We start from the raw sequence: 26357 nt of genomic DNA, 5'->3' as shown, positions 1-26357 counted from the left end.
GCCGAGGGTGGAACCCAGGAGGTGGTGAGCAGTGCTGCAGACACTGCCCTGGGAACAGGGCACAGGACTTGACTTGTCCTGGGTCTCTGAAGCAGCAGCTGCTGGCGTGGCTTTTGGCAGCCATCTAGTGTGCAGAACCAGGTCCCCCTCCAGGAAACAGCTGGTGCTGAGTGTGTGTTCTTGATCCCACAGGACCCCCGAAGACCTTTCCAGATTCATTGTTGAGCTGCAGCAGCGAGAGCTTGCCCTGAAGGACAGGAACAGCTCCATCACCTGCAGGTAGGCCTGGCGGCCCGCGTGATCAGGGCAGGGACAGGTCTGCTTCGGAACGCTCGGGGCCGGCATGTGTGTGCCCCAGCTCGGGAACAGCTGCACATCGCTGTTCTGTTGGCCTCAGCTTGAGTGGGCGGGAGCTGGGGCTGCAGGGTGCAAGGTGCCCCACGTTCCTGCCGCGTGGTGGTGAGACTCAGCTGAGGCGACGTGATGCTGTCATGCCAAGGGCCTGCCACATCGCCACTGGATCCCCGTCGGCTAGCTTTCTGGCATGTGGGTCTGTGAGAAAGGATTTTTCGTCTTTGCAGAGGCGTGGGCTCTGAGTGAACCCTTGATGGTTTGGAAACCTGGACCCTGGGTTCAAGTGTCTGCATGTTTGCGTGTGTAGACTCCTGCACTCAGGGAAGGCCCACAGAGAGTAACAGAGCAGCCAGGATGCCTTCGCTGCAAACAACAGAAAACCCTTACCCCCGGTTTAGCAGGGAGGAAGTGTGCGTCCTTCCCGGCAGGAAGTCCCGGGGCAGGCAGCTGCGTGACTTCTTCCAGGGCCTGGTGTGAGGTTTGCCTCCCAACACCAAGTGCGCGGTGCGTTTCCCAGCTCCGCTTCTCCAGCTCTCTGACGCCTGCTGGCTGTCCAGCAGTTCAGTTCAGTTCAGTTCTGACATCAAGTCCTGGAGTTGGCGCAGACCCCACAGGTGAAGGCTCAGTCCCACAAGGCTGGCCACCAACTTCTGTCTGGCTGCAGATTAAGGGGTTCCTCCATACCAGCCCCACCAGATTTGATAATTTGCTAGAACGATGCACAGGATTCAGGAAAGCGGTCTACTTACCATCACTGGTTTGTTACGAAGGGTGCATCAGAACAGCCCGATGGGAAAGATGCGTGGGGTGAGGGATGGGGTGGCGCAGAGTTTCCATGCCCTCCCCGGATACCCTACCCACTGGGAAGCTCTCTGAGCCAGGTGGTTTAGGGAATCTTCTGGAGTTTCCATGCCTGAGTAAATCATTGGCTGTTGGTGAATAACTCAATCCCTAGCCCCTCCCCTCCCTAGAGATGGGGGTGGAGCTGTAAGTTGCAGCCCTCTCCTGACATGGTTGGTCCCTCTGGCATCCAGCCCCCATCTGGAGCTGTCTGGGGAGCCCCAGGAGTCACCTCATTCACATAAACTCGGTTATGGTTGAAAGGGGCATGTTATAAATAATGAAAGATGCTCCTGTCACTTCAGAAATCCCAAGGGTTTTCAAGGAGCTTTGTGCCAGGAATGGGAACCCAGACCTAGTACTTATTTTTTATGAAACCACACCTGGGCTCTTCCAGGAGTGCTGTCATCGCTGTTCTCTGGTGCCCAGGCAGGGTGGCTGCCCAGGTTCTGGGTGTCACATCCACAGGCAGAAAGGAGGGGCCTCTTTCTTTTGGGTCTCCTTTTTGGAATAAGGAAACCTTTCCTGGGACCCCCTAGACGAGTTACCAGCAGAGGATGGGATTCCATGCTGAGCTTCAGCTGGTCCTATTCCCACTTGAACCACTTGAGGAGGCTGGACGCTGAGGGAGCTCGGGCTCCTCCAGGGAGCAAGGGGCTTAGGGACAGGCTGAGAGGCAGGCGACCACAGTGGGAGCCCTCGGGTGCCCCGCAAGACCTGACTGGTGGTTTGGGCCAGTCTGTGAGGAGCCAGCCTGTTGGCCATTGATTATCCAGCACAGCCTCATCTGCAGTGGAGATAGTGTTTTAATAATTTATTAGTAGCTACAGGAAGATTTTCTTATTTTGGGGGCTTGTGTCACTTGAAAATTGGCTTTTAGAAGCATCTGGTAATGTTGGACATAATCACATCAATTTAGTTTAAAAACCTCAGATGATAAAGATTGCTTTTTGCTTTCAAAGCTACTGTCAGATGAAACGGGCATTAAAAGTGATTTGGAATTAAAGCTTTAATGTTTTTCCAGGCAATCCTCTTCATTTTACTTTGAATTTGAAACAGAATGAACTATTAGGGGAAAGGGAACTTGTCTGCATTTTTCTCCTGCCAAACTGTGGGGTTCTTTCTAAAATTACCTGCTTTGACCAGCAGCAGGAAGAGCAGCCTCCATGTCTGGAGAACCGTGGGGAAGAAATAACTCCCATCTGCCGGTCCCCGGACGGCAGCTGTGCTTGTGGTCGTAAGTGTGGATTCAGCCATCTCCTGTCTCTGGGGATCAGCTTAGGAGTGGACTCTGCCTCAGGGAGCAGTCCTCCATGGTGGGCAGGCGGTCTGCGAGACTCCTGGCAACTTGTCCACCTCTCAGGACTCTGGGGTTTCTTCTGAGAGCTGATGCAGCCTTCCCAGGAGCAATGGTGAGTCTTGAGCACCCCACGAAAGAGCTCTGTGCTTCACCTCTCCTGCAGGATGGTCCCTGCAGGCGTCGAGCTCAGAGCTCAGTTCATCTCACAGGGCACCACAGGAGGACACCGCTACTGTGGTCTCCCTCTTCCGGATGAGAGAATGGGCTCAGAGCAGTCCAGGAATGTTCTTAAGGCGTCAGACAATAAGGAGCTGTTGGGCACTTCCTGCCTCCTTCATTTATAATAGATTTATGTGCAAGCTCCCGTGGGGAGGTGGCGGGGAGCTGGATCCTGTGGGCAGCTGCCATTGTCACAGGCAGCACAATGCCATTGCTTCAATCATGATGTTGTGTGTGGAGGGCCAGGAGGCCTTGTAAGGCTGGAACGACTGATTCCATTTCTGCACATCTTTAAGGCAGTTAAGCAGAAAGTCAGGTTCGATGGAAAGGGGCACCTTGGCAAGAGGTGAGAATGAGGGGTGCAGCCGGTGCCTGGGCAGGCGGGGCATGGGGCCTGCAGCTCACAGGGCCTTCCTGTCTCAGCCGCCATGCAGCCCATGCCGAGAGCAGGTCCTGTGGCTTTGGTCTTCCCAAGCCCGTCTTGTCGGCGTCTGTCTCCCCCACGGAAATCTCACCATTGCTGCCTTACTCAGGTTTGCATCGCCTCTCTCTGTCATTACGGCTGGTGCGTTCCAGCTCATCTCAGGGCAGAACCTCACCCTCTTCTCTGCCCAGTACCGAATGAGGGATAGCAGCCCAGGGAGGGTCTGGTACAAACTTCGTGCGAAATGAGGTGAAGGAAAGTGTCCTGCATGTGTGGAAGCTGAGAGGACAAGCCGTCACCTGCCTCACTGGGAGATAAGATGACACAGCTCCGAGCCGTGTGCCAGGCCGCCGCCAGCCTGGCACCAGGAGAGTGTTCCTGCTTTGTTACTGGGATCCTGCTTCTGCGCTCTGCCATGAGTTTGACTCTGCCTTCCTGGCGGGGGGCCTGGCCTCCTCCTGGTGCTCAGGCTGGGGGTTTCAGAGGCGCGACCTTTCCTTAGCCCTCCAAGTTGCAGGAGAGAGGGGTGTCTTCTCCTTCCAGCAGGCGGGGATGGACCTGGTTGCTTTAAGAACCTTTACTTTACGTTTTCCTCTGTCAGAATGGGGCTAGTGTCTTGTAGGGTGTTTGCGGATGAAGCGAGGTGGTGATAATACGCCTGGCGCCCAGGAAGCGCCGGGTGATGTCAGGTGTGTATGGCGAGTCCTCTGCCCTCGTGGAACCAGGGCTTGGGCAGAGTTCTGGTTGGCAGCTTGTAGGGCGTCTTTGGGGGCCTGAGTGTCAGCGTGCGAGTCCGGTAGAGGGTGTTGTGAGCCGTCGGGCCAGGTTCTCTGTGTGTTTCCTTTTGGTGGCCGTCCTCGGGTTGCTCAGGGGCCCTGTCGTCACTGGTGTGAGTGGGTCTGTCAGGACCTCTGGGCAGGAGCCCAGTTACAGCGCGGGGAGCCCTCTTCCCTTCTTGCTGCCCTGCTTCAGTTTCGGGTCCTCGAGGCTCACGCTTTGTCATGGATGCGTGCTGAGGACATGTGAGTGCTCAGGATTTGGGGGCAGATCTGGGTGTGTCCTGTTCTCCACATAGCGCTTACGTGATGCTGCTGTGCAGCCACCTCTGCCCTCGCTGGGCCCTCATGAGCATCCTGGGGTCTCCGGGACCCCACACCCCGCTCACGCCCCATGCACTGCTCCCAGTCCGCTGTTGGTAGAGCCAGGGGACTCTGAGGGCCAGGCCACAGGGGAGGCTGCATTCTCTCATGGCTCAGACCACGGCCACACCGTCGTCTTCCGAACTCTGACGGGTAATGGGCTGATGTGCTCTGAGGAGTGTTGAGGCACAAGGACTGGGAACCTTGTGCGGGGACCTGTGACATCCGGGTTCTCTGCTTTGCTGGAAATAAAGGGCTTACTTTGGAGAGTAGGGGCCAGAGTGGGCGGGGGCTTCTCAGGACTGCCGGCTTCTAGGACGCAGGTTTCTCCCCAGTAGGCGTGGCGATGGTGGTGGTGCTGATGGCGACGGCAGTGGCGGTGGGGGCAATGGGTGTTTACCGAGCGCTTGCCTGCACCAGGCTCGGTGCTGAGTGCTTCATGTAGGGTCTCCCCTGAGAGCTCCGAGCTGGGTGCTGCTGTTCTTCTCTGTTGTGTAGTGAGAAGCCTGAGCCCAGGTTAGCCAGGAAGCTGGAGAAACAGGATTTGAATCCCACTCTGTCGTCTTCAGTGCTGCACACGGTTTACTTGAGATGGCGCCCACGTCCCTGAGAAGCACTTGACATGGGGTGGAGAGGCTCCCTTTTCACTGTCTCTCTGCTGCAGTGGAGACCTGGGTCGGGGGCCCACTGCATGGCTTGGGGCCAGCCCGCCTGTGTGACGCCTCGGGTCCCCTTCCTGGATGCAGAGTGAAGGCAGAACCCCCGTAGAAGTGAGTGAGGAGAAGCCACTGACTGACGTGGGTGTGGTGGAGCTTGTTGAGTGTCTGCTGTAGCTGCTACCAGAATCAGCCTGGGGCTGCTGTGCGCGTGCGCTCCCGCCTGCTGGGCCGGTTCTCGTGGGCTGACCATTCCCTGTGTGCAGTCAGCCTTCAAGCACCACCTCTTCACACCCAGAAGCACAGTCTAGCTCTGGGCTGCTCTGATCACTGCAGTTTGTTTTAAAGATCACGTTTTGTCTCCTCTGGCGGTTGATGTCTCGGAAGAGCCCTTGGCCTCAAGTCATCAGAGGTTGACAAGCCCTGAAGGCCCTGGAGTCATGGTCTTGCTGTAGAAGGCTGGTGGGCCTTTCCGGACGCCCCTGCCAGCTTCCTGCTGCCTCAGCCTGGGCCGCTGCTGCCCTCCTCAGGGGCCTGGGGCTCTGGGCGATGCTGCAAAGAGAGAGCTGTGTAGTGAAGGGGGCTCAAGGATAAATGGGTGGAGTGAGCGGTCTTCTCCCTCACCGTCCATCTCAGAGAAGGCGGTGCTGGTGGGTTTTCCTGGCATCTACCAGGTTGATGGGTTTCTCTGTCGCCTCCCGAGGGTGAGTTAAGGTCAGCGTGACAGTCATAATTCTTAATGTGGCTCCTTTCCCGCTGTTTGTCCAAAGCATTTAGGCTATCCTCTCACACCATCTTGGAATATGAGTGGGCCTCGTCACCTTTGTCACCCTGTGTCGGTGTGAGTTACAGTGCTTGCAAGCTGTCCAGAGGCCAGCAAGGCCAGCAGCGGGTGCAGGAGATTCATAAGGACCAGAGGCCTGTTCTCTGCATCCAGTGGATGTCATGCCGTGCCTGACCTGTGCTGAGGGTTTCGAGGCTCTCACTGGTCTGAGCACAGGCTGCCTGTGTTGGGATCTCGGTCTCACCGCCAAGGAGCTCAGTGTCTCCCTGGACAGTTTAATCAGCTGTCCTCTGCCTCGCCTGTCAAGACGATGATGATGATGATAGCTTTGTAAGAGTGCTCTGAAGGGTAAGTTGAATAAGCTGTGTGAGGCGTTCAGACTGGTGCCCGGGACGGCAAGCACATCGTTACCTAGTTATTACAGTCGTCGTCTTTGTTGTCATTATCGTCATTTCCGAGGTACCCGGAAGTTCTGGGCCACTTCAGGGCACAGCAGTGGTGAGTTTCCCAGTGGGCTCATTAGGGGCGAGAAAGTGTGTCTGTGTGTGGCCAGAGAAGACCAGCAGGGGTTGAAGCTGCAGGTGCGCGTGAAAGGCAGACGTGGCAGAGTTTGCTCTGGATCAGATACGGCCGGTAAGAGAGAAAGACGTGGGTGTAGTTTTGGGGAGAGCATATGGAATGATGGGTTTGCCTCTTACGTGGAGAGAACACAGCAGATGAGCAGGTGAAGACAGAGACCTGGAATTCAGTTTTGCACGAGATGATGTTACGAAGCCTGTCAGGCAACCGGGTGAAGCTGGTCGTTGCCATCGAGTCTGCAGTCGGGTCAGAGATCTGGACTGGAGAGTGTGTGGAAGACGTCTCCTTCGAGACGGGCAGGGTGCAGCTGCAGCGGGAGTCTGCGGACTCTGCCCACGGCCCACGGCTGACAAGGCGGGCGGGGATGCTAGGGCAGGATGGAAGTCGTCCATGACCATGACACGGGTGATTCTGGGGTGGTGGGTGAGAGCCGGCTCTAGTCCCACTGGCGTCCTGCCCTGAGACCTTGGGCCTCTCTTCTCGTTGCCCGGTGTGCCCCTCTCTCAGGCGTACCTGTGCGGCCTGGCCTCTCGCCCCTTGAGGTTTGTGCTCAGACGTTTCTGGGTCATTGAGGCCTGCCTGGACTGCCCTGTCTACAGTGGGTCTGCGCACTCCTGCTGTCGCCGAGCTCCTTCTGTGCTCTCTCTCTCCCTGCGACGAGAAGAAGGCTGGTCCAGTGTGCTGCTCAGGGAGTGTTTGTGGAATGAAGGAAGGAACCAACAGAGGCTGAATACGTATGCACAGTGACTGTGATAGGTGGGTGAATCGAGGCCTGTTGGGGGCTGCCTGTGCTGTGCTGGTCACAGGGCCACCAGCTTGGAAGTGCCAGAGCAACAGTGAAAGTCAGGTTTGACAGAAGCCCAGGTCGAGGCTCTGGACGAATTTGCCAAAGGGCAGGGGTGGTGCCTCGCTGGCCCTGACTGTCCACTGGGCTGGCTAGAGCTTGTCCCTCTGTGCTGCGTCCGCTGTGGGTGGCGTTCCACTTCTGTGGGCTCCCAGGGGCCCAGTGATCACCTGAGTGGTCTTGATTCAGAGCCGGAGACCCCAGGGGAGTCTGCACTGCGGTGTTGACCTTGGGCCATAGCCGAGTTCTGCCTCAGGTTCCCTTGCGATGACTCAGGTGCGTCCTGGGGGCACTCTGCCACGTCCACCTGTCCCCTTATCTTCCCTGGAAGAAGCTTGTGTTTTGCAGGGAGAGCATGGAGGCTGTGGTTTGTGGTTGCCTCTTGCAGAGAATCCGTGCTGGAGAGTTGCCTGCTCCTGTCCTGGGGAAGAGTGGCCTGTGAGTGGGCAGTGACCACAGCTTGCCCTGCTTCTGAGCTGGGCCATCCCCCTGCCAGGCCTCATGCTCGTCTTAGCCAGTTACTGTCTCTGCAGGAGCGGCCCGGGGCTTTTCAGTGGTGAGGGCTGAGGCCTTGCCTGTCCGTTCGGCTCTTGGTGCCGCTCGATGGAAATGAGCTTTGGCAGGTGTCGAACCAGCCTGTGTCCAATGGGTTGTCTCCGTGCATTCCTTGGTGGCAGCCCACTGCAGCGTGTAAGTTCCAAGGACATGGCAGTGAGCTTGGTGGGTCTACTCCAGGAAGCCTCTTCCTCAGGCCAGGCTGAGCTCCCCCAGCTGGTGGCAGTCACACCGCTCACATGGCGTGTGGCTCTGGAGTCCTGGTTTGAGCGCCCTGTCCTGGCCGCGGGAGGCACACCGAGATGTATGTACGTCTCTCTCCAGACAGGGGATGAAGGGACTGCCAGCAGACGCATACCTGTGGTGCCAGGGGCTCAGATTTGTAGCTGCATCCCTGCGTCTTCCCTCTGTTTGTGGCTGTGAGATTCTGAGGAAGCCCCAGCGTTTCTGGAGCCTCAGTTTTGTTCACACCCTGACTGTCTCCGGGGCCCTGTGAGTCTCTCTGGGAGTTAGCACTTGTGGCCGCCTATCTCGGCTGATTGCTGCAGGGCAGAGGTCAGAGCCCAGGCTTCTGCTTTAGACCCCGTGGTCTGGCTGGGGTAGACTGGCCGTCTGTCCCGTGTAGACTATGCTGTCTGTCTGGCATAGACTGCACCATCTGGCGGGACTTCCTGTGATGTTGGCAGTGTTCTGTGTCTCTGCTGTTCAGTGCAGTAGCCGCTGGCCATGTGTAGCTACTGAGTACTTGAATTGTGGCCAGCGTGAGTGAAGAACTGTGTCTGTAATTTAAGTTTAAATAGTCGCCTGTGGTTAGTGGCTTCCGTGTTGGGCAGTGTGGCCTTAGAGCAGAGTCAGAGTTCAGCCCTGCCGTGTACCATGGCGAACAGTTCTTGAGCGTCTCTCCACTCTTCGTCTCTCTGTCTCTCTCCTCGTCTCTCTCTGTCTGTTAAATGGAGATTGTAGTAGATGTTGACCCCACTCGCCGGGAACGTGAGAGTTAACCGAGGTGCGCGTGTAAGTCGCATGTCTCGGTGCCTGACGAGTAGGGGCTCTCAGTACGCGGGAGCTGCTGCTGCTGTTTGTCAGCATCATCATCGGCAACCTCGTCTTCCTGTTGTGACAATGAAGGTCTCGGAACATCGGGACTCACCGCCTTCTCGGTGCTAATCCTGCTCCGGTTCCTCCATACGCCTCCTCTTGTTCCACTCGGTCACCTGTTCAGTCTGGTCAGCACAGTGGATGGCAGCCCTGGGGCTGGCCATTTCCTGGCTGGACTCTGGGCAGTCTGCGACCCTGCCCTCCACCCCGTGCTGGCATTTCAGCCTGGTGCCTGCTGAAGGCCTTACAAGGCTTGTGCCCGTGCCTGTGTGTGCGAGGGCCCCCCGGAGGGAGAGCCCCACAGCCTCCCACGCCTGGGGGTCCTGTCTTCTGCTGAGCGGGCCGCCAGGGCTGTTTCGGGGGCTGCTTCTGCTCCTGTTGCCTCCTCTGGAGGGGAAGGTGACACTTTTGGGCAGCCCTGGCTGGAGCCAGAAGGAAGCCCTTTGCTGTGAAGCCCCCCAGCTGCCCTGAATGTGGGTGGGAGCAGTCTCCTCCGACTTGGGCTTCTCTTCTGCTCTAGCACTCACACCTTTGTCCCTCTCCGCCCTTGTCCCTCTCCTCAGCTGGACCAGAGCCGCTTGAGACCTGGGCTCTGTACATTCATGATTGCACTTCCGATTCCAGCGCAGGCTTGGCCCTGCTCAGTGAGTGTTTAATGAATGAAGAGTCAGACTAGGCCCCCCGCTCCGGACGCACACCATCACCATCCTCTGCTTCTCTGCTGCAGAGCTGTGCGTGTGCCCAGGGTCCCTGCGCGCATCCTTCAGGTGTAGGCCTTGCCAGGAAGCAGGTGCTCTTTCTTCTCGACGCGGTGTGGCTCTTTGCTGTGTGTGTGTTCATGAATCTGTACCTCTTTCCATCACCACTTTTTCCTTCAGATGACGAGAATTCATGTCACTGTTTTTCACTCTTGTGTGCTCTGCCATCGGCTTCCACAAAGCCGTCTGTGGGAATCTCTTTAAAATGGAAATCAGATGGTACAGCTCCCCACCCCAGGTCCTTTCGTGACCCCCCGCTCCCCGTGGAGTAAATGCTGACTCCTTCCTGGGGTCCCGGCCCCCTGACTTCTCCAGCCTCATCTCATTTCACCATCTCCTGTTTCGGTGCCTCTGCCACATCGGCCCTCCTTCAGCTTCCGAACCCCGTGCCCATCCTGACTTGGCACGCGCGCTCCTCACCTGTCTCCCCGCTAGCAGTGGCATTGAGTTCAGTTCTTGCCTGAATTTTAATTTCTCAGGTGGCCTTTGCTGACTCCCACCTAAATTAGGCTTTCCTCTGGATTATGTATTATGTAATTAAGTTTGTCTTCATCATACGCTTGCTAAACTTGTCTACATCAGAGGGGAGACTGTATCTGGGTTGCTGTGTTCCCCACTGTGATTCTGGCCAGAGCACAGTTCATGGCACAGAGCAGACACTTGGTACACAGTGAGTGGGTGCACATGGGAGGAAGGTGCTGGAAGTGAAAGGTGCCACTGTGCTCCGGGCACGGGCCTTCGGCTTTGGCCCTTCTCATTCTCTCGTCTTCCTCACCTCCCATGTAAACCACAAGGAGGTTATTTTGCCTGTGCCTGCCAAGTGCGCCCAGAGTCCAAGCACTGTTCCCGCCCCATCGCTAGCCAGCGTCGTCTGCCTGATGACGAGGCTAGCCCCTGGCCGCTCTTCCTCCAGTTTGTCCCTCCAGTCGGCCCTCTTCTCAGCATTATCTCTGCGCCAGGGCCTACAGTGGCAGGAGGGCCCTTTTGTCAGGTCATGTCACTTGGGTGCACAGAACCTTCTGGGGGCCTTCCATTTCACTCGCAAGGAAAGCCATGGTCTGTTGATGTCCTGGGGTCCAGCTGCTCTCACCCCCCGTGTCACCCCACCCTATGACTGGGGCCTCACCTCCCTCAGTGTTCTGCTCACCTCATCTGCTAGGAGGTTGCATGGCTCTTTTCGGTTCTGGAACATTCCAACTATGCTGCCTGACATAGGGCTTCTGCTCTTGGTCCTGTCGAGACACTGGTGTGCATCCTTTTCTTACCTTGTCTCTGTCCAGGTGGCACCTTGCAGGAGAGGCTGGCTTTCCCCACGCTGTCAACTGCTCCTTTTCCTCCTGATTTTGCTTCCGTGCTCTTCATAGCACTAATCTGACACATTTGTTTATTGATTGGTTGATTGATATGTTTACTGTGTATTTCTCCCTATTAGAATGTAAACTCCGTAAGAGTGCAGGGGCTTTGGGCATTGTGTGCTTGGTACAAAATCGATGCCCAGTAGTATTTGTTGAGTGAATAGTAAACGTCTTCTCTCTACCCCAAGGTGTACTGTTAACTCCCTGAGCTCGGGGGAGGGGAAGGCAGCGTGATGGCTCTGTGGGTGCCTGTTCCCTCACCCAGCCCAGCCAGGACTGGGGACAGGTGGATGGGGTGTTGTTCTGGAGCACCTGTGTCCTCACCCAGCCTGGACAAGACTGGGCACAGGTGGACAGGGCATCGTTCTGGAGTGCCTGTGTCCTCACCCCAGCCTGGACAGGATTGGGGACAGGCGGATGGGGCGTCGTTCCGGAGCGCCTGTGTCCTCACCCAGCCCAGCCAGGATTGGGGACAGGCGGATGGGGTGTCGTTCTGGAGCTCTTGTGTCCTCACCCTAGCCCAGCCAGGATTGGGGACAGGCGGATGGGGCGTCGTTCTGGAGTGCCTTTGGAGGATGGACTGGCGTGTCCACGTCTTCTCCTTTGGTTCATCATGGCTGCTCCTCTCGGAATTTGGTCTCCTGTTTGACCAGGTGTGGCAGCAGTTGAAGTGGCTGAATTGGCACCTCTGGTGGCTTCCCGGCTGGCTGGCCTGACACTGGTCCCTGTGGCTCCCGACTCCCCCGTCCTGGTGGCTCTCACCTGTGTCTGGTCGGCCTCCCACTGTGGCAGATGCGTGGCTGCAAACTGTTTGCACAGTCCTACTAGTCAGCAGACTTTGCTGTCCAGCTTCATACCTCAGTGATGAGTGACCTGACTGTCCTTGGATGGCCCCTGGGCAGGTGGGTCTTGCCCCAGGCTTGTGCCTGCAGCCCGGTGGAACCGCCCGTGTTCTCCTCAGTGTGGCTGGGCCCAGTGTCCCTCTGAGCAGGCGAGTGGTATCATCGAGACCACGGCTCTGATGAGCGCTTGGCCACTGCTTTCCCGAGTGTGATGCGCATGTGGGTGGAATGCATGCCGTGTGCGGGGCGGGGCGGGCCCTGTGGGAGCATAGATGCGGATGATGACCTGTGCAGAGGACACAGGTGTGCACGTGTGAGTACATGCACGCGTGTGCTCATACACACTAACATGGAGCACGGAGAAGGCTCGGGTGTTTGTTTAGAGGAGACATATATTTATTTTCTGGTTACAAAGTAGATCAGGGAACATTTCTTGGAGGAAGTAGCTTTTGAATTAGATCTGGCCAGAATTGTGCAAAACAGTAAAAACAAACCCAGAAAATAGCATAGGTGGTGACCCCATCTGCTCAGGTCTGCCTGTCGCTTTGGTTCTCAGACCTCCTCCCTTCTTGCTTGAGACTTGGCGGGAAAAAGGGAACCTAGCCACGCCTGTGACAGTGTGGCTGAATGGAGGGACCCTGGACCCTCTTGGACATCGGGCGTGATGGGTGCTGGCACCTGCCTGCAGTGCCCGCGTTTGGACGTGAGGTGGTGCCGGCAGCACTTGAAGCCACTTCCTCCGGCCCATCCTCACAACCTCCTCCATGGCCTCCCCAGTGGGAGTGCTGTCACCAAGCCTATAAATTCTGTGGCCAGTTAGAGTTGGGGAGGGGGCGGGGTGGGGCGGCCATCGCAAGGGCGCAAACTGGAGGAGCTGGAGGTGCAAGGGTGCATTTCACAGGTGCTTCCCTGGGAACTGGGCTCTCTGTTCCTCCCCTTAAGCAGCACTTTCTGGGTCCTCCAGTCATTTCCTGATCAGTGGGTGAGACCCACAGGGTGGGCACATCGAGGCGGGAGCCGTCTTCACACCTCTTATGGTGGGTACAGACCTTCAGCACTGACGGCCCCTCCAGCTTGGCCCTGGGACCTGTCTGAGTCGCTCTTATTTTCCAGACTGTAACCATGTGGCTCTGTCCCTGAGACCAAGCCCCCCTCATCCCTAAGAGAGAATCCAGTCTGTCCTTGGGTCCAGAGGGATGTCTGGGCTCACTGGCAGGCATTGCGGGGTTTCCTGGCTGTGCGATTGTCACCTGGCACTGCCCAGGGTGGCTGCTGGAAAAGCAGTGGCTTGGATGAGCAGTTCTGGCGGGGGCAGAGCCTGGGACCTGGGTCTGGGGCTGTCCTGTTTAGAGACAAGGCTTCAGACAAGCTGGACAGTCGGCTTGCACTTCACCATAGGAGAACGGTCCCTTCTCACAGGCTTGCGTTGAGGATAAATTGGGAGATGGATGAGGGAGTCCATCGTGCAGTTGGTGCTTGGCTGTTTTAATTTCCCAAAGGTAATGCTTGAGCTCGGCTGCCATTGTGGAGTGGGGAGTCTGTTGGCTCCTCGTTACTGTGTGGTTTCTATGGGATGATCTCGGAACAGTCCCTTAGCCCAGCACTTCTCTGGCTCAGTAAGCGTAAAGAATCACCTGTTGGTCTTTAAGTGTGGGTTCTGGTTCAGCAGGTCTGGAATGGGGACCAAGGGTCTGTATATCCTGTACCCTCCCAGTGATGGTGATGTCGCTGGTCCGATGACCACAGTTTGAGTACCAAGAACTTAATCACTCTACATGACCTGGTTTCTTGATCTGTCAAGTGGAGAAAGGCCTGGTCACTCCTTTTCCTGTTAGTACCTTGCAAGAAGGTCCCTCCGGTCTTGTGAGCTCCCTGGCACGAGGGTGGCAGAATTTCTGTAAGAAGACTGGCTTTGTTGTGTTGGGGGTCATTAGCCTCATGCTTGTGGGGCCTTCGCTTTCGGCAGATGCACCAGGTGTGCTGCTACCTGGAGGAGGCGTGTGTGTGGCCCACCACAGGCCCTGCCAGCCGAGGTCTTGCGTGACCTCTGGGCCCTTTGCTCCACACACAGACCTGAAGGTTCCGAGCCTCGGAGGGGACTGTGCGGGGTGAGTTCTCGCCCAGCTTTGCTGCACTCTAGTCCCCCTGCCTCTGACCCAGCAGGGCACCCTGTGCTCCAGTTCCCGGAGTCTTGGAGGTCCACCTGCTCCGTCGCTTGGGGAGAGGATCCTGCCCCGGGCCCTTCTGGCCCTGGCTTGGGTGGAAGGACTCAGCTCTTCCTCTAGCGCTCCTGTGCCGCGCTCTGCCCAGGGGTGGGCAAGTGGCAGACGCGTGCTGGGGGAGCTTGTGCAGCCTGAGGTTGTGCTGGCAAGGACTCTAGATTAGGTCTCTGTGGCTCTGGAGGGGAGTGTGATGGGGTCGAGGTGGCCGAGAGGCGGTGGCAGGCAGTGTGTTAGCCGGCAGCAGGTCAGGAATGGGGGCATCTGGTAGCAGAGGCCAGCCTGGGCGGGCCTGCAGAGGGCAGAGGCAGCTGTGTGGGCTGAGGCCAGGCGCTGTGTGCCCACTGCGGGACTGACAGCACTCCCTCTCCAGGGAGAGCTCTCGGCGCGGGTGCTGGTCCTCTTGACTGAGCAGGGCCTGGGTCCAGCTGACCTGCCACTGCCGGCCAGCGTTCCTCAACCTGCCACTTCAGCCAGCTTCTGTTGTCTTTTTTCAGCAGGATGAGATGCCATTAATATTTCACACCCAGACTGTTTTCTTGCGTGTTTTGTATTTCCATATTTAAAATAGCATTTACATATTCATAGACCTCTTAAATAAGTTTTATTGTTACGGGATGTGGAAGTGGATAAAATGCGAAACTCCCCCTTTTATTCAAGCACTGGAAAAAATTTTCTTACCCCAAATGGGATCAATTTCTGAGCGGTTAGTTCTGTAGCAGTTGCTGTAGGAAAATTACTCTGGAAGCCGCGTGGCAGAGTTCATCTAGCTGTCCCCTTGGTGTGGGAAGACCAGGCTGAGTGGCCTGTGGCCTTGTTTCCCCATCTGCAACCAGGCCCTGAGGCCTTGTCTCTGTTCTGGATTTCTCCTGGCTGGGGCCTTGCCTTCTATCTGGGGAACACAGGGCCTATGTCACCCCTGTCCTTTTCGGGGGGCAGAGTGCTCGGTCTGCGGTGTGGCCAAGCCTTTCCCTGCCTTCTGCCTGTTGCCTTCTGTGGGGCGAGTCCAGGCCAGATCCAAGAGCGCATGGGACTCCCTCCCCCTCCTCATCTGCTAGCATCAGAAGTGCCTCTGTTGCCGGAGTCCTGCACCAGCTGTGGCTCTGCGTTCGAGGTGGCATGGTACAGGAAAGGCGCCCAGCTCCAGTGAGACGCTGCCGTGCTCCTGGCTCTGCTGCTGCCAGTGTAGGACCTGGACAGAGCTGGTCAGCCTCTCCATGCCGTGGTCCTGGCTGTGGGGAGGGAGAGGCACCTGCACTCTTCTCCTTGAGGGTTATTGTCAGGCTCACTTTAAGGATGTGTGCGGCGCTGGCCTGGGGCTGGTCAGAGAGCTACCAGTGTTCTTAGTTTTTATGTGTGGGTACCAGTGAGTTTGGCTAAGCCCTTGCCTCTGGGATGTTTGGGTGACGGGGAGCTGAGCAGAGACATTGAGGACTGACAAAGAGTGGGAGGTTCTGGCATGAGCATCTGGAAGTTGCCCACAAGCTTTGGTTTCTTACGTGGGTCTGGTCTTAAGCCAAGCGTAGCTCGTGGCGGTGCGCAGGTGCTTCAGGGCAGTTGAGGGCTGAACCCACAGGAGCGTAGCTGTGTGGGCCTGCCATGTAGTTTGGTGTGTTGCAGAGCAGCAGGTCCAGGGCTCTTCGGCATCCACGTCCCAGAACCCCAAACTGGAGGGTCCTTGGAGAACCCCGGAAGGCTGAGGCCTGGAGGGAAGGGGCTTTGTTCTGACTCCACCCTGGGGCGCAGATGGAGTCAGACCTAGGACACAGGGCTTCCTGGTCTCTAGGCTGTTTATTTTTTTCATGTGAAACTTTTTATCATCTCAGAGAGGCCTGTCTAAGTAGCACACAAGAACTTAGAAACCATAGAAGACAAAATGCTAAATTTGACCCCATAAAAATTTTGGAAGCTTACATGGCAGAAAACACTTTAAGAACAGAGGCAAAAATCAAATGATATAATCTGTTTAGTTTTAAAATACTTTTAAATATTTCTGACTATGAGCTTGTGACATGACATCTAAGCACACGAAGCCACCTTCCATTGTCACGAGCTCCTGGGCCTCACCCGCACGGCTTTGCTTTCTTGGAGACGGAAGGGTGCCGTGATGAGGACTCTGCCAGCAGCCCCCAGAGCGAGTGCTTTTCTTGTTGTCATTAGAAGGCGATGGGGACCATCAGCTATTGTTGGAGTGGCCAGATGGAGGGTGTGCCTTCTCCAGGTACCACCGTGTCACTGACACAGTGTGAGGGTGTGCCTTCTCCAGGTACCACCGTGTCACTGACACAGTGTGAGGGTGTGCCTTCTGCAGGTACCACCGTGTCACTGACACAGTGTGAGGGTGTGTTGCTGTCTCCACACAGAGCCCCTCGCCCTGGCCCATACTGGAACACCCTGGGTTGGGGCTCTTGAAGCCTCTTCCATTGTGGCCTTGAAGACCTCGTCCGCTTTCTTCTTGTGGCTAGTGGGGATTCTCAGGACGTGTCCTTTGCCCCAGCCCAGCCTCTGGCGCTGTTTGAATGACAGCTTCTGCCATCACTTTTGTTGTTTTTCCCACACACTAGGGGCTCTGGTCTAGCAGCTGGTTCCTCCAGAGACCAGAGGCAGGCTCAGAGACTGGGGGCCAGGTTGGGCTCTCAAGGCCATATATCCTGTAGGCCAAGGCCAAGGGGCATCGGCTACATTGGCTGAGAGCAGACAGGACACCTGGGCACACCTTCCTTGGCAAGCCTTGGACTGCAGACCTGTGAACTTGGAGGAGGAAGGGCCGTCCTGTGGGTTAGGAGTGCATATTCTGGCTAAGGGAGTTGAGAGCTGTGACTGCAGTGGAGTGAGATGTTAGCCCTCGGCTCAGACCAGGGAGTCCTTTCAAATCACACAGCTCAGCAGGTGGGAACAGCAGCCTGTGGAGTGCGTTACTGTCTGCGCCAGAGCTCAGGCTAATGGCCACCAAGTGGGCTGCTGTTGAGGCATCGAGGAACACGCTGCCTCAGTTCATGCTCGACCCTCACCCACAGTCCTCTCCCTGCCTACAGAGGTCAGACCACGCACGTGGGGGGTGGGGCTGAGGCGGGATCTCCCATGTGCTCGCTCACCATCCCCCTCCGTGCTGGAATGGCAGCTTGGTGAGAGGGGAGCCTGTCTGTCTCGTCCAGGGCCGGGCTCTGGGGCCTCTGATTGAACATCGAACTCAAGCTTATAGGCACCTCCATTTCCTCAGGTTCTCGGAACCTCTGCTGCTTTTCCATCTAAAAAGTCAGGGTCATGCACCGGCTTTGCAAGGTTATTGGAGAATCGAAGATGGTGGAAGTTCTGACCCCAAGAGGGTGCTCAGTGAGCGGCAGCCTTTGCTGTCCCAGGAGCGGAGTTTGTGGTCTCTGGGACCCCATGTGGGCTGTGCTGGTCACTTGTCGCTCAGCCCAGTTTTCTCATCCACAGCAAAGGTTTAATTCCAGCTTTGCTAGGGTGTCTTGAAAGGTCTGGTGCGGCCTCGTATGTAGTAGGTGATAAATAAGTAGCGGTGTGTTGTATTTGCTGTCATTTCAGCCAACTCAGCCCCTGGGGGCTCAGGCAATTTCAGTGATGGAGCCAGGACGAGGTGACATTGTGGTATCGTGGAAGGGCCCCGGGTGCTAGTCCTCACTGTCTTCCTCGCCTCGAACTTGAGTTTATCGTAGCAAGCCAGTGGCTGCTGTCGCGACGTTACTGCCGGAAACCACACACTGCCCCAGCGTGGTGCCCGCCTGCCTTTCCCTCTGGGGAACCTCCGGGGGCCAGAGGAAGTTCCTGTTTCAGATTGCAGGGGTCAGGGGTCAGCCTTGTGTGTTAGAGCTGTGATGGCACGTCACAGGTGACCCAGAGACTGCTGGAAAAGCTTGTCTTCCCTGCCTGACGTTTTTGGACATTACTGCATCACAGATCTCCCTCCAGCAGGGGAAGAGGTGGTATTGATGAGCTGTCACTGTGGTCTCTGGAGCTGGGTAGGGCAAGAGGTGATGTGTCCAAGTGGCAGAAAGGGAAGGAGAAGGAAGTGTGTAGAGTTACGTCAGATCCTTAACCTACCTGCTGATGTGTCCGTTAGAGAGCAGAGAGCGCCCCGTCTCAGCGCCCCGAGTGGGAAACACCATCTCGAGAGCCATTTAGGTTGAAGAAGGTGCCTGAGTCAGCTCCATCCTTTGGAAGCAGACAACATCTTTATTGCCTGCCCCTGCCCAGAGGTGGTGGTAGAATCTAGATTTCCTCAAACATGTGTACAAAACTGGAAGTGAATAATACCTGAATGTTGTTAATTGTTGAATGAAAGAAATAGTGAAAGAATCTTTTGGTAGGTCTCGGAATCTCTTGGTGCCTTGAAACTTCTGCTTCCTTGTCTGTTTGGAAGCAATTCACGGAGGCCCAGCCCAGAGAAAGCAGCCCCCCCCTTGCAGCAAGAGCCAGAGTGGATGGCCAGGGCTCCTTAATCCGCCGTCTGGTGAGACTGAAGGGGATCCCAGGTACATAAGGGCCAAGTTTCTGGAGGCCTCGTGCTAATGCACAGGGCTCCCATCTGGGAAGAGTCAAGGCTTCTTATTGACACTTCTCTCAAGTTCCCTGGTAACTCACGTGACCCTTATAAGCTCTGCGCCAAAGAAGTTCCCACTCAGCCGTGAAGCCCAGCTGCCGCTGGCTCATTTTAGAGAACAAGCCCAGGAAAACACACATATTGATTCTCCGCGTACATGTGTAGGAAAGCGGCTCTCTAATGCCGTAAGGCAACCTCGGTGCGCTTTCCTGCCTTGTTTGGCAGAGCGTTAAAGCAGTCTGCGCCTCCCTCCCTCGGTGGCCTTGCTCTGATAACCTCCTGTAGAGGAGATGTAGGGAGACGGGATGGAGGTGAGAAGGCAGAGTGGGGATGAGCCTCTTGTCCCCGAGGACGTGGCTGGAGGCGTGAGTGGCTGTTGAGCACACCTGGCTCAGGTCGGCTTGTTTGGGGACAGAGGCCTCCGAGGGCTCGTTCGGCCTGCAGGTTTGCTGTGCCTCTGAGAGATCTCTCGATCCTGTTAAAAACTGGATAAGACAGAGCAGGAACAGAGAAACGTGCGTTTATTAGGCACCTGTGGGTGCCAGTAACTTTCCGTACATCCTTCTCCTCGATCCTCACCTCGCCCTGCCCGCTAGGTACTGTGCTCCTCCCCCTACCCAGTTTCCCAAGGTCACGTGCGTACCGGGTGTGGAGTCTGGGTGTGGACTCGGCATGTCTGTGTCCGGAACCCGTGCCCACTCTCCTGGCAGTGCTTTCCTCGGGCGGTGCCTTCTCAGGCTTGCTTCACTCACTTACTCCTTAGGGTCTCGAGGCCCCTTGTCCTGATCCTCTCCCGATTTGGAGGCGGAGCGCAGCGTGGAACGGACTCGGTGGGAAGCGCAGCATGGCTTTAGCCACGAGCGGGCAGTGTTGGTCAGTCTGCGGCCAGCACCAAGCACCTCCTAGACCTCCCTGTGCCTGGTGCACAGACCCTCCGGGTGGAATCAGGAGGGCAAGCCCTGCCCGAGGAGCTTCCTCTGCCCGGGCCTGGAAGGGTTGGCTCGTGAGGGACACGCTTGGCCGCACTTCCCAGATGCCAGAATTTCACAGGTTCCCAGCCAGCTGCTTCAGAATAATGTGCAAGGAGATGTCCTGAAAATGCAGATTCTTGGGACTCAGGACTCTGCTAAATGCATGTTGCCTTTTTATTAGCACGATTCACACTCGTGTTCATAATAAGCACACACACGTTGTTATGAGCTGATGGATGAGAATTCAGCACATTGTCTCTCAGAGACTGGACTCCTTGCCACCTGAACATGCTGAACACTCTGGTTCCTACCCCAGCATGGCTCTGATTTTTTAGTCTCAGGACCCTTTGCTCTAAAAAGTTATTGAAAACAAAGAGCTTTTAAAAATTTTTTTTAGTATTAATTCTTTTGGTGAGGAAGATTGGCTCTGAGCTAACGTCTGTTGCCAATCTTCCTCTCTCTGCTTGAGGAAGATTGTTGCTGAGCTAACATCTGTGCCAGTCTTCCTCTATTTTGTGTGTGGGACACCTGCCACAGCGTGGCCTGATGAGTGGTGTGTAGGCCCGCACCCAGGATCCAAACCTGCGAACTCCGGGCTGCCGAAGCCTGTGAACTTTAACCACTATGCCACCAGGCCAGCCCTGAAAAGAAAGAGCTTTTGTTTGTAGGGGTCATATCTGTCAATATTCACCATTCTTGGAAATGAAAACAAATTTTAAAAATTATTTACAATTATATTTGTATTATAGTTTCATTAAAACCAACTTAATTATCTCTTAACATAAAATACATTTGTGAAAAATATATTTCCTAAAACAACAAAATTTAGTGAGGAGAGTGACATTGTTTACGCTTTGCAGATCTCCTTAACATCTAAGTAGAAGGTGGTTGGAGTCTCGTATCTGCCCCTGTGCTCAGTCTGTTGGGATGCGTACTTTGGTGGAGGTACGTGAAGGAGATCTGGCCTCACCCAGATCTGCAGTTGGAACGGGGGTGCCTAGCAGATCCCCAGAGATCTCCTTGACGTAGCTCCTCCCGACACAGCGGGTGCCCAGCACTCCTCGTGGGGGTGGAGGGGTGGAGGAACCGGTGCTGGCTCTCCTTTAAGGACAGCTGTTGCTGCTCCCGCCTTCCGGTGTGGTGTCTCTCTGAGATCCTGATTTGAGTGCTGTTCCTCCATTTCATCACACATCTGGGAAGATTGCCCCATTTTGGTTTTTCTGGGGAAGGTTATTTGTGTCTCAGAGAAGAGGCCATTTTGCCACACACTGGGGGTGGTTGAAGGACGAAGTCTCCGATTTTCAGCAGCAGAGCTGGTTTCCTTCGAGGTGTTCTTCTTCTCCATGCCCAGTGTGGGAGGCCCACTGGCTCGAGACTGCTTCCCGCCTGGTTTCTGCTAATGTTAAGAACTTGGGCGGCCTTACAGTGCTCTCTAGGGTGCAGTGGGGCCACCATGTGCCCTGAGAGGATAAGGCCTCCGAGGTCCCAGAACAGTCCTTAGTGATTAGACGGGGTCTCCCGGGGACACTGACAGCTGCTGAGCTCACTGAGCTGCTGGGCTCTGTGGTGAGGTGCTGGGTAAGAGGTGGATTTTTCTTTTTATTGGGTAGAAAAGCTGATTTCTTGTCACATATTTCCATCTTTCATCCAAGTGAGAAACAGGATGCTTTCCTGCCAAGATCAGGGACAAGTTGAGGAAGTCAAAGCCGTCAGACAAGACAATGAAATAAAACATGTACAGTGGCCAGGAAGAAATAAAACTGTCTTTCTATGCAGATGACATGATTATCTGTGTTGAAAAATCCTAGAGAATCAACCAAAAAACTCTTAGAACTAATAAGTGATTATAGCAAGATTGTAGGATACAAAGTTTATATATATGAGCCAGTTACTTTCCTATGTACCAGGATTGAATAATTAGAATTTGAAATTAAAAACCTAATACCATTTATATTAGCACCAAAAAACAAACAAAACAAAAAGAAATACTTAAATATAAAGCTAACAAAATATATACAAGATCTATATGAGGAAAATTATAAAACTCTTATGAAAGAAATCAAAGAAGATCTAAATAACTGTGGAGACATCCCATGTTCATGGACGGGAAGACTCAGTATTGTCAGCATGTCAGTTCTTAACTTAGCTTATTGATTCAGTGGAATCCCCATCAAAATCCCAGCATATTATTTTGTGGATATTGACAGAGCGATTCTAAAGTTTATATGTGGAGGCCAGAGACCCAGAAGAGCCAACACGGTATTGAAGGAGAACAAAGTTGGAGGACTGACACTCCCGACTTCCAGACTTACCAGTAAAGCTACAGTGATCAAGACGCCGCAGTGCTGGTGAAAGAGGAGACAGAGGTCAGGGGAACAGAACAGAGAGCCCAGAAACAGACCCAGTGAGTGTAGTCAGCTGCTCTTTGACGAAAGATCAAAGGCGAGACAATGGAGCAGTGATAGTCTTTTCAACAGGTGCTGCTGGAACAACTGGACATCCACAGGCTGAACTAAAAAAAATGACTCTAGATACAGATCTTACACTTTTCACAAAAATTCATTCAAAATGCATCATAGACCTAAATTTAAAATGCAAAGCTATGAAAGTCCTAGGACGTAACAGGAGCAAATCTAGCTGACCTTTGGTTTGGCAGTGACTTTTTAGATATAACATCAAAAGCATGATCTATGAAAGAAAAAGTGGATGAGCTGGACTTTATTAAAATTATAAACTTTGGCTTTGTGGAAGATACTGTTAAGAGAATGAAAAGACAAACCGTGGAGTGGCACAAGATATTTGCAAAACGTATATCTGATAAATGACTGGTATCCAAAATATACGAAGAACTCTTAAAACTCTTTAGTAGGAAAGCAACCCAGTTAAAAAGATGGGCAAAGATCTGAACAGACAGCTCACCAGAGAAGATATACAGGTGGCAAGTAAGCATATGAGAAGATGCTCCACATCGTATGTCACCTGGAAAAATGCAAGTTAAAATAACAATGAGATACCACCACACAGCTGTGAGAATGGCCAAAATCCAGAACACCGTCACCACCAAATGCTGATGAGGATGTAGGCAGCAGCCACTCTCAGTCACTGCTGGTGGGGATGCAAAATAGTGCAGCCACTTCGGAAGGCAGTTTGGCGATTTCTGATGAAACTAAGCGTACTCTTACCATGCTATCCAGTAATCACATTCCTTGGTATTTACCCAAAAGATGTGAAAGCTTACATCCACACAAGAACCTGTACCTGGATGTTTCTATCAGTGTTGCTCATGACTGCCAAAACTTGGAAACAACCAAGATGTCCGTCAGTAGGTGAATGAATTAACTGTGGCCCATCTGCACAATGGAATGTTGTTCTGTCCTTGAAAGGAATGCGCTGTCAAGCCGTGAAGAGACACGGAGGAGCCCTAAACGCATATCGCTAAGGAGCAGAAGCCAATCTGAAAGGCTACGCACTGTATCATCCCAACTATATGACATTCGGGAAAAGGCAAAATTATGGCAACAATAGAAAGAGAGGTGGTTCCCAGGGGTCAGGGAAGAGGGAGGGATGAACAGATGGCATGGAGGATTTTTCGGGCAGTGAAACTATGCTGTATGGCACAGTGATGGTGGCTACGTAACATTGGACATTTCTCGAAATCCATAGAATGCACAACACAAAGAGTAAACCTAATGGAAGCTATGGACTTCGTTAATAATAACGTGTCAGTATTGGTTCGTCAGTCGTAACAAACATGCCACGTTGATGCAAGGTGCTAACAGCGGGAAACTGGGTGGGAGGTGCACGGAAACTGTAATTTCAGCTCAGTTTTCTATAAACCTAAACCTGCTCTAAAAAGTAATGTCTACTAATTTACAACAAACAGAAACCAAGTAAGGTGGGCCTAGGGAAAGAGCTGTGCCGTCGGTCATAATCTTGAGATAGAGGCAAACGGATTTGTCCTTTCTGCCGAGTCTGATTTTCCTGGCAGCACAGAGACGGGAGAAGAGGGGTGTGCTGAGTCCAGCGGCTGTCGTATAGGCCCGTCCCTTCACCAGCCTCTGTTGAAAGGCTGGCTTGTCCTGGCGTCAGGCGCCTCCTGCAGGTGGGGTTCCTGGTGGGCGTGGCCCGGCCCTCAGGCCTGAGCCTGGAGATCATAGGACTTATGTGCCTGCTGATTTCCATTTTGGCGGAAGCAGAGCCATTCCTTGACCAGGGAGACCTAAGGTGGGAACCCCTGTCGTGTCTTGGTGAGCTTCCCAGCCCCGGTGTGACGTCAGCTCCTGGAGCCGGGGTGGGAGCACTGGCATCGTCCAGTAAAGGAAGCCCCCAGAGGAGTGAGGTATGTGGGAAGGGACGTGCCTGGGCTGCTCTGCAGTCACCGCAGATCAGAAGCTGGGGTCCCAGCCGGAGCAATCATGACTCTTCCAGGCCACGTATGTGAGCACATTTGTGAGATGAGCTCGGAGCCTCCAGCAGTGCTGCCCTCATCTCTGTGCACAGTGTCCCCGGGGACAGAGCTCAGCAGGGAAGGAGAAATGGAACTTTGAATTTCAAATTGGTTTAAATTCCTTTCAATTTAACAATCTCGACTGTTCCTTGTCTGTTTCTGTTGGAGAGCCAAGGATGTTCAGTATTCTCTCATTTCTATGCTCTGCTAATTTTATTGTCTTTCCATATTTTCTTGCCATAAATGTAACAGATTTTATTATGTTTAAACCATTTTTAATATAGCCTCTCATAAAAAGCCAGGGAAACGAGGGGCATTATGCCTTTCCAGCCCTCAGAACACTTGTCTCTTCCATTTTAAGCATTTGGGCCAGGACCGCGCTGGAGCCTTCCTGAGGTGCCCCTCGCACCCTGGCCCCCACACGGGTGTCTGCTGTGTGCAGTTGGCCAACTGTGGGGACCCGGCAGAAGCCCATAAGCTGTTTTCCACTTCAGAAGCTCACAGGGCAGCAGCATAGACCAGACGCACCGGTGCAAGCTCACGTTTGCAGAGACGGGAGTTCCAGGGAGGGCTGGCTCGCCCCGCTGACCTGTTAGGGCCCGAGGTTGTGGGGCTCCCAGGCTCCTTTCTCAGATGTCTGGTTCGTGTACAGAGAATCGCGTCTTAGTTCCGATGCCCCTGGGTGAGATGCGAGTGGTCCTCAGCTCTGTTCGCGCACGCACCCCTTGCTGGACTCTGTCTTGGAGGAGGCTCCTCCTGCGTGGGGCTGCACGGGAGAGGAGAGGGCTCTGGCTGGGAGACAGCCTTATCCCCTGGGTGGATCTCGGCAAGTCCCACACGCTCCTGGCCCCAGAGCACGGTGGCTGCAGTGTGGGAAGCACCTGGATGCCGCCTACACGGCACAGGTCGGGGCTTTGGAGCTTCTCCTCAGGTGAGCTCTGGTGGCCGGGCCACATCATCCAGGAGAGTTGTCCCAAGAGGATGTTTTGTGTCAGTTTCATGATCTATTTAAATACCCATGACTTTTGTGTAATTTACTCCATAATATATCTTAGTGTTAATTATAAAATACCTTCAAAAATTAGTTTCCAGTGAGTAACTGTGGCCGTCCAGGATGGTGCTGCATTCAATACACAAGTGCACCTCACGGCGCCCTGAAGCCCCGCCAGCCAGGCCACAGGATGGGCAATCTTGCGGGGGTTTTTCGTTTTCTCCATGTCCTGACAGCTCAGCTCTGCTTGCTGTGTCCATGCCGGCTCCATCGAGGTCTTGGGCTTTGCAGACCGAGTTGGGGGTCTGGGGCTTCCAGGACCCAGAGGAGGAGCAGAAAGCAGCCAGCCTGATGCTTAGCGAGCACGTTGGTGCCCCCGTGGCCTGCCTCGTGCTGGCCTCTGCTGGCTGTGTGAACACCAGCAGGCTGTTGACATGGTCAGCACTGTGGAGCTTGTGGTCCAGTCTGATGTCCCCAGGTGCCTACTGTGGGGAGAGGGCCAGAGCCCCCAGTAGCAACAAGAGTCAGCGGAGGGCAGGGGGCACGCTGCTGGGGTCTCACTGAGGGGACTGGGGCTGCAGCTGCACCTTGGAGGCTGAGCAGTGTTGGGGGAGAGCGTCAGCAGGACTGACCTGCTGTCTCTGGGCCCTGGACGCAGAGCCTGTCTTGCCCGTGGAGGCCTGTGCACTGACATGGGACACTGCGTTGGTGTGGAGGGTCGTTAAGAGGCAGCAGTGTCCTTTGCCTCGTGGCACCTGCTCTCTCTTGGCCCTGGGCTCACCCTCCTGAGGTGAAGAGTTTTCTTCATTCCCCTGCTGGGCCCTGATTCTCTGAGAGGACAGGTCAGAGATGCGGCCGTTCTCTGAGCCCCTGTGCCTGCCGACCCTGCTGCCCTGTGATGGGACCTGGCGGAGGCTGTCAGCCTGGGCTGGGGGCCGTGGCGTGAGCTTCCTTGTCGCCCTGCAGCCTTCTGTGGCCCCCTTGTCCATGCATGCAGAACTAACTACGGCTGTTCCCCGCCGCGGGCAGAGCAAGCAGCGGGTCCCGCCGTGTGTGCGCTTTGTTCATCTTCCCCCTGTGGGGAGACAAGTGTGTCTGCCCCATCAGACCCTGACCTCTGAGCACACGGGATTACCACCCGTGTGTTTTCCACCCATGTGAGAGGAAGCACCTAGGGCTTCATGTTCTGGAGGTTCTTTATGACTTGACCTGGAGAAACAAGTTTCCTCAGCATCCTGGTCATTGGCAGGTAGTGAGTCCAATGGCCATGGAAGGGCTGTTGCAGGCAGGAGTGGGTGCCGATGGGAGCCCCTTGGAGCCCTTGGAAGAGAACGCACAGTGTCCTGCAGAGAGAAGCCGTTTGTTTGCACACCTGTTCAGACCCTCAGTTTTCAGTCAGGCTTCCCCGGTGGCGGGTGGCC

General features: G+C 54.8%; 1 protein-coding gene across 12 annotated transcripts in view; it reads left to right on the top strand.

Moving 5' to 3' along the window:
• MAD1L1 (mitotic arrest deficient 1 like 1) overlaps positions 1 to 26357 on the top strand; it is a 420727-nt gene that overhangs the window by 77734 nt on the left and 316636 nt on the right. For 8 of the 12 annotated variants that reach the window (XR_011424443.1, XM_001490482.5, XM_070231368.1 and 5 more), the window contains one exon: positions 193 to 279. The exons of 2 other annotated variants lie outside the window; for them this stretch is intronic. Coding sequence is in view for 5 of the 10 variants with exons in the window: in XM_001490482.5 (XP_001490532.1) it covers positions 193 to 279 (87 nt within the window). In the remaining 5 variants the exon portion in view is untranslated. Of the gene's footprint in view, positions 1 to 192; positions 280 to 2343; positions 2607 to 26357 lie in introns of those variants that run through there. 2 more of the 12 variants (XM_023655123.2, XM_070231373.1) reach the window with 2 other exon arrangements.

This window comes from Equus caballus, chromosome 13 (assembly GCF_041296265.1).
Source record: "Equus caballus isolate H_3958 breed thoroughbred chromosome 13, TB-T2T, whole genome shotgun sequence".
NCBI lineage: Eukaryota > Metazoa > Chordata > Mammalia > Perissodactyla > Equidae > Equus > Equus caballus.
Note: the sequence above shows the minus strand (reverse complement) of the source record. Positions and strands in the feature narration are given on the sequence as shown.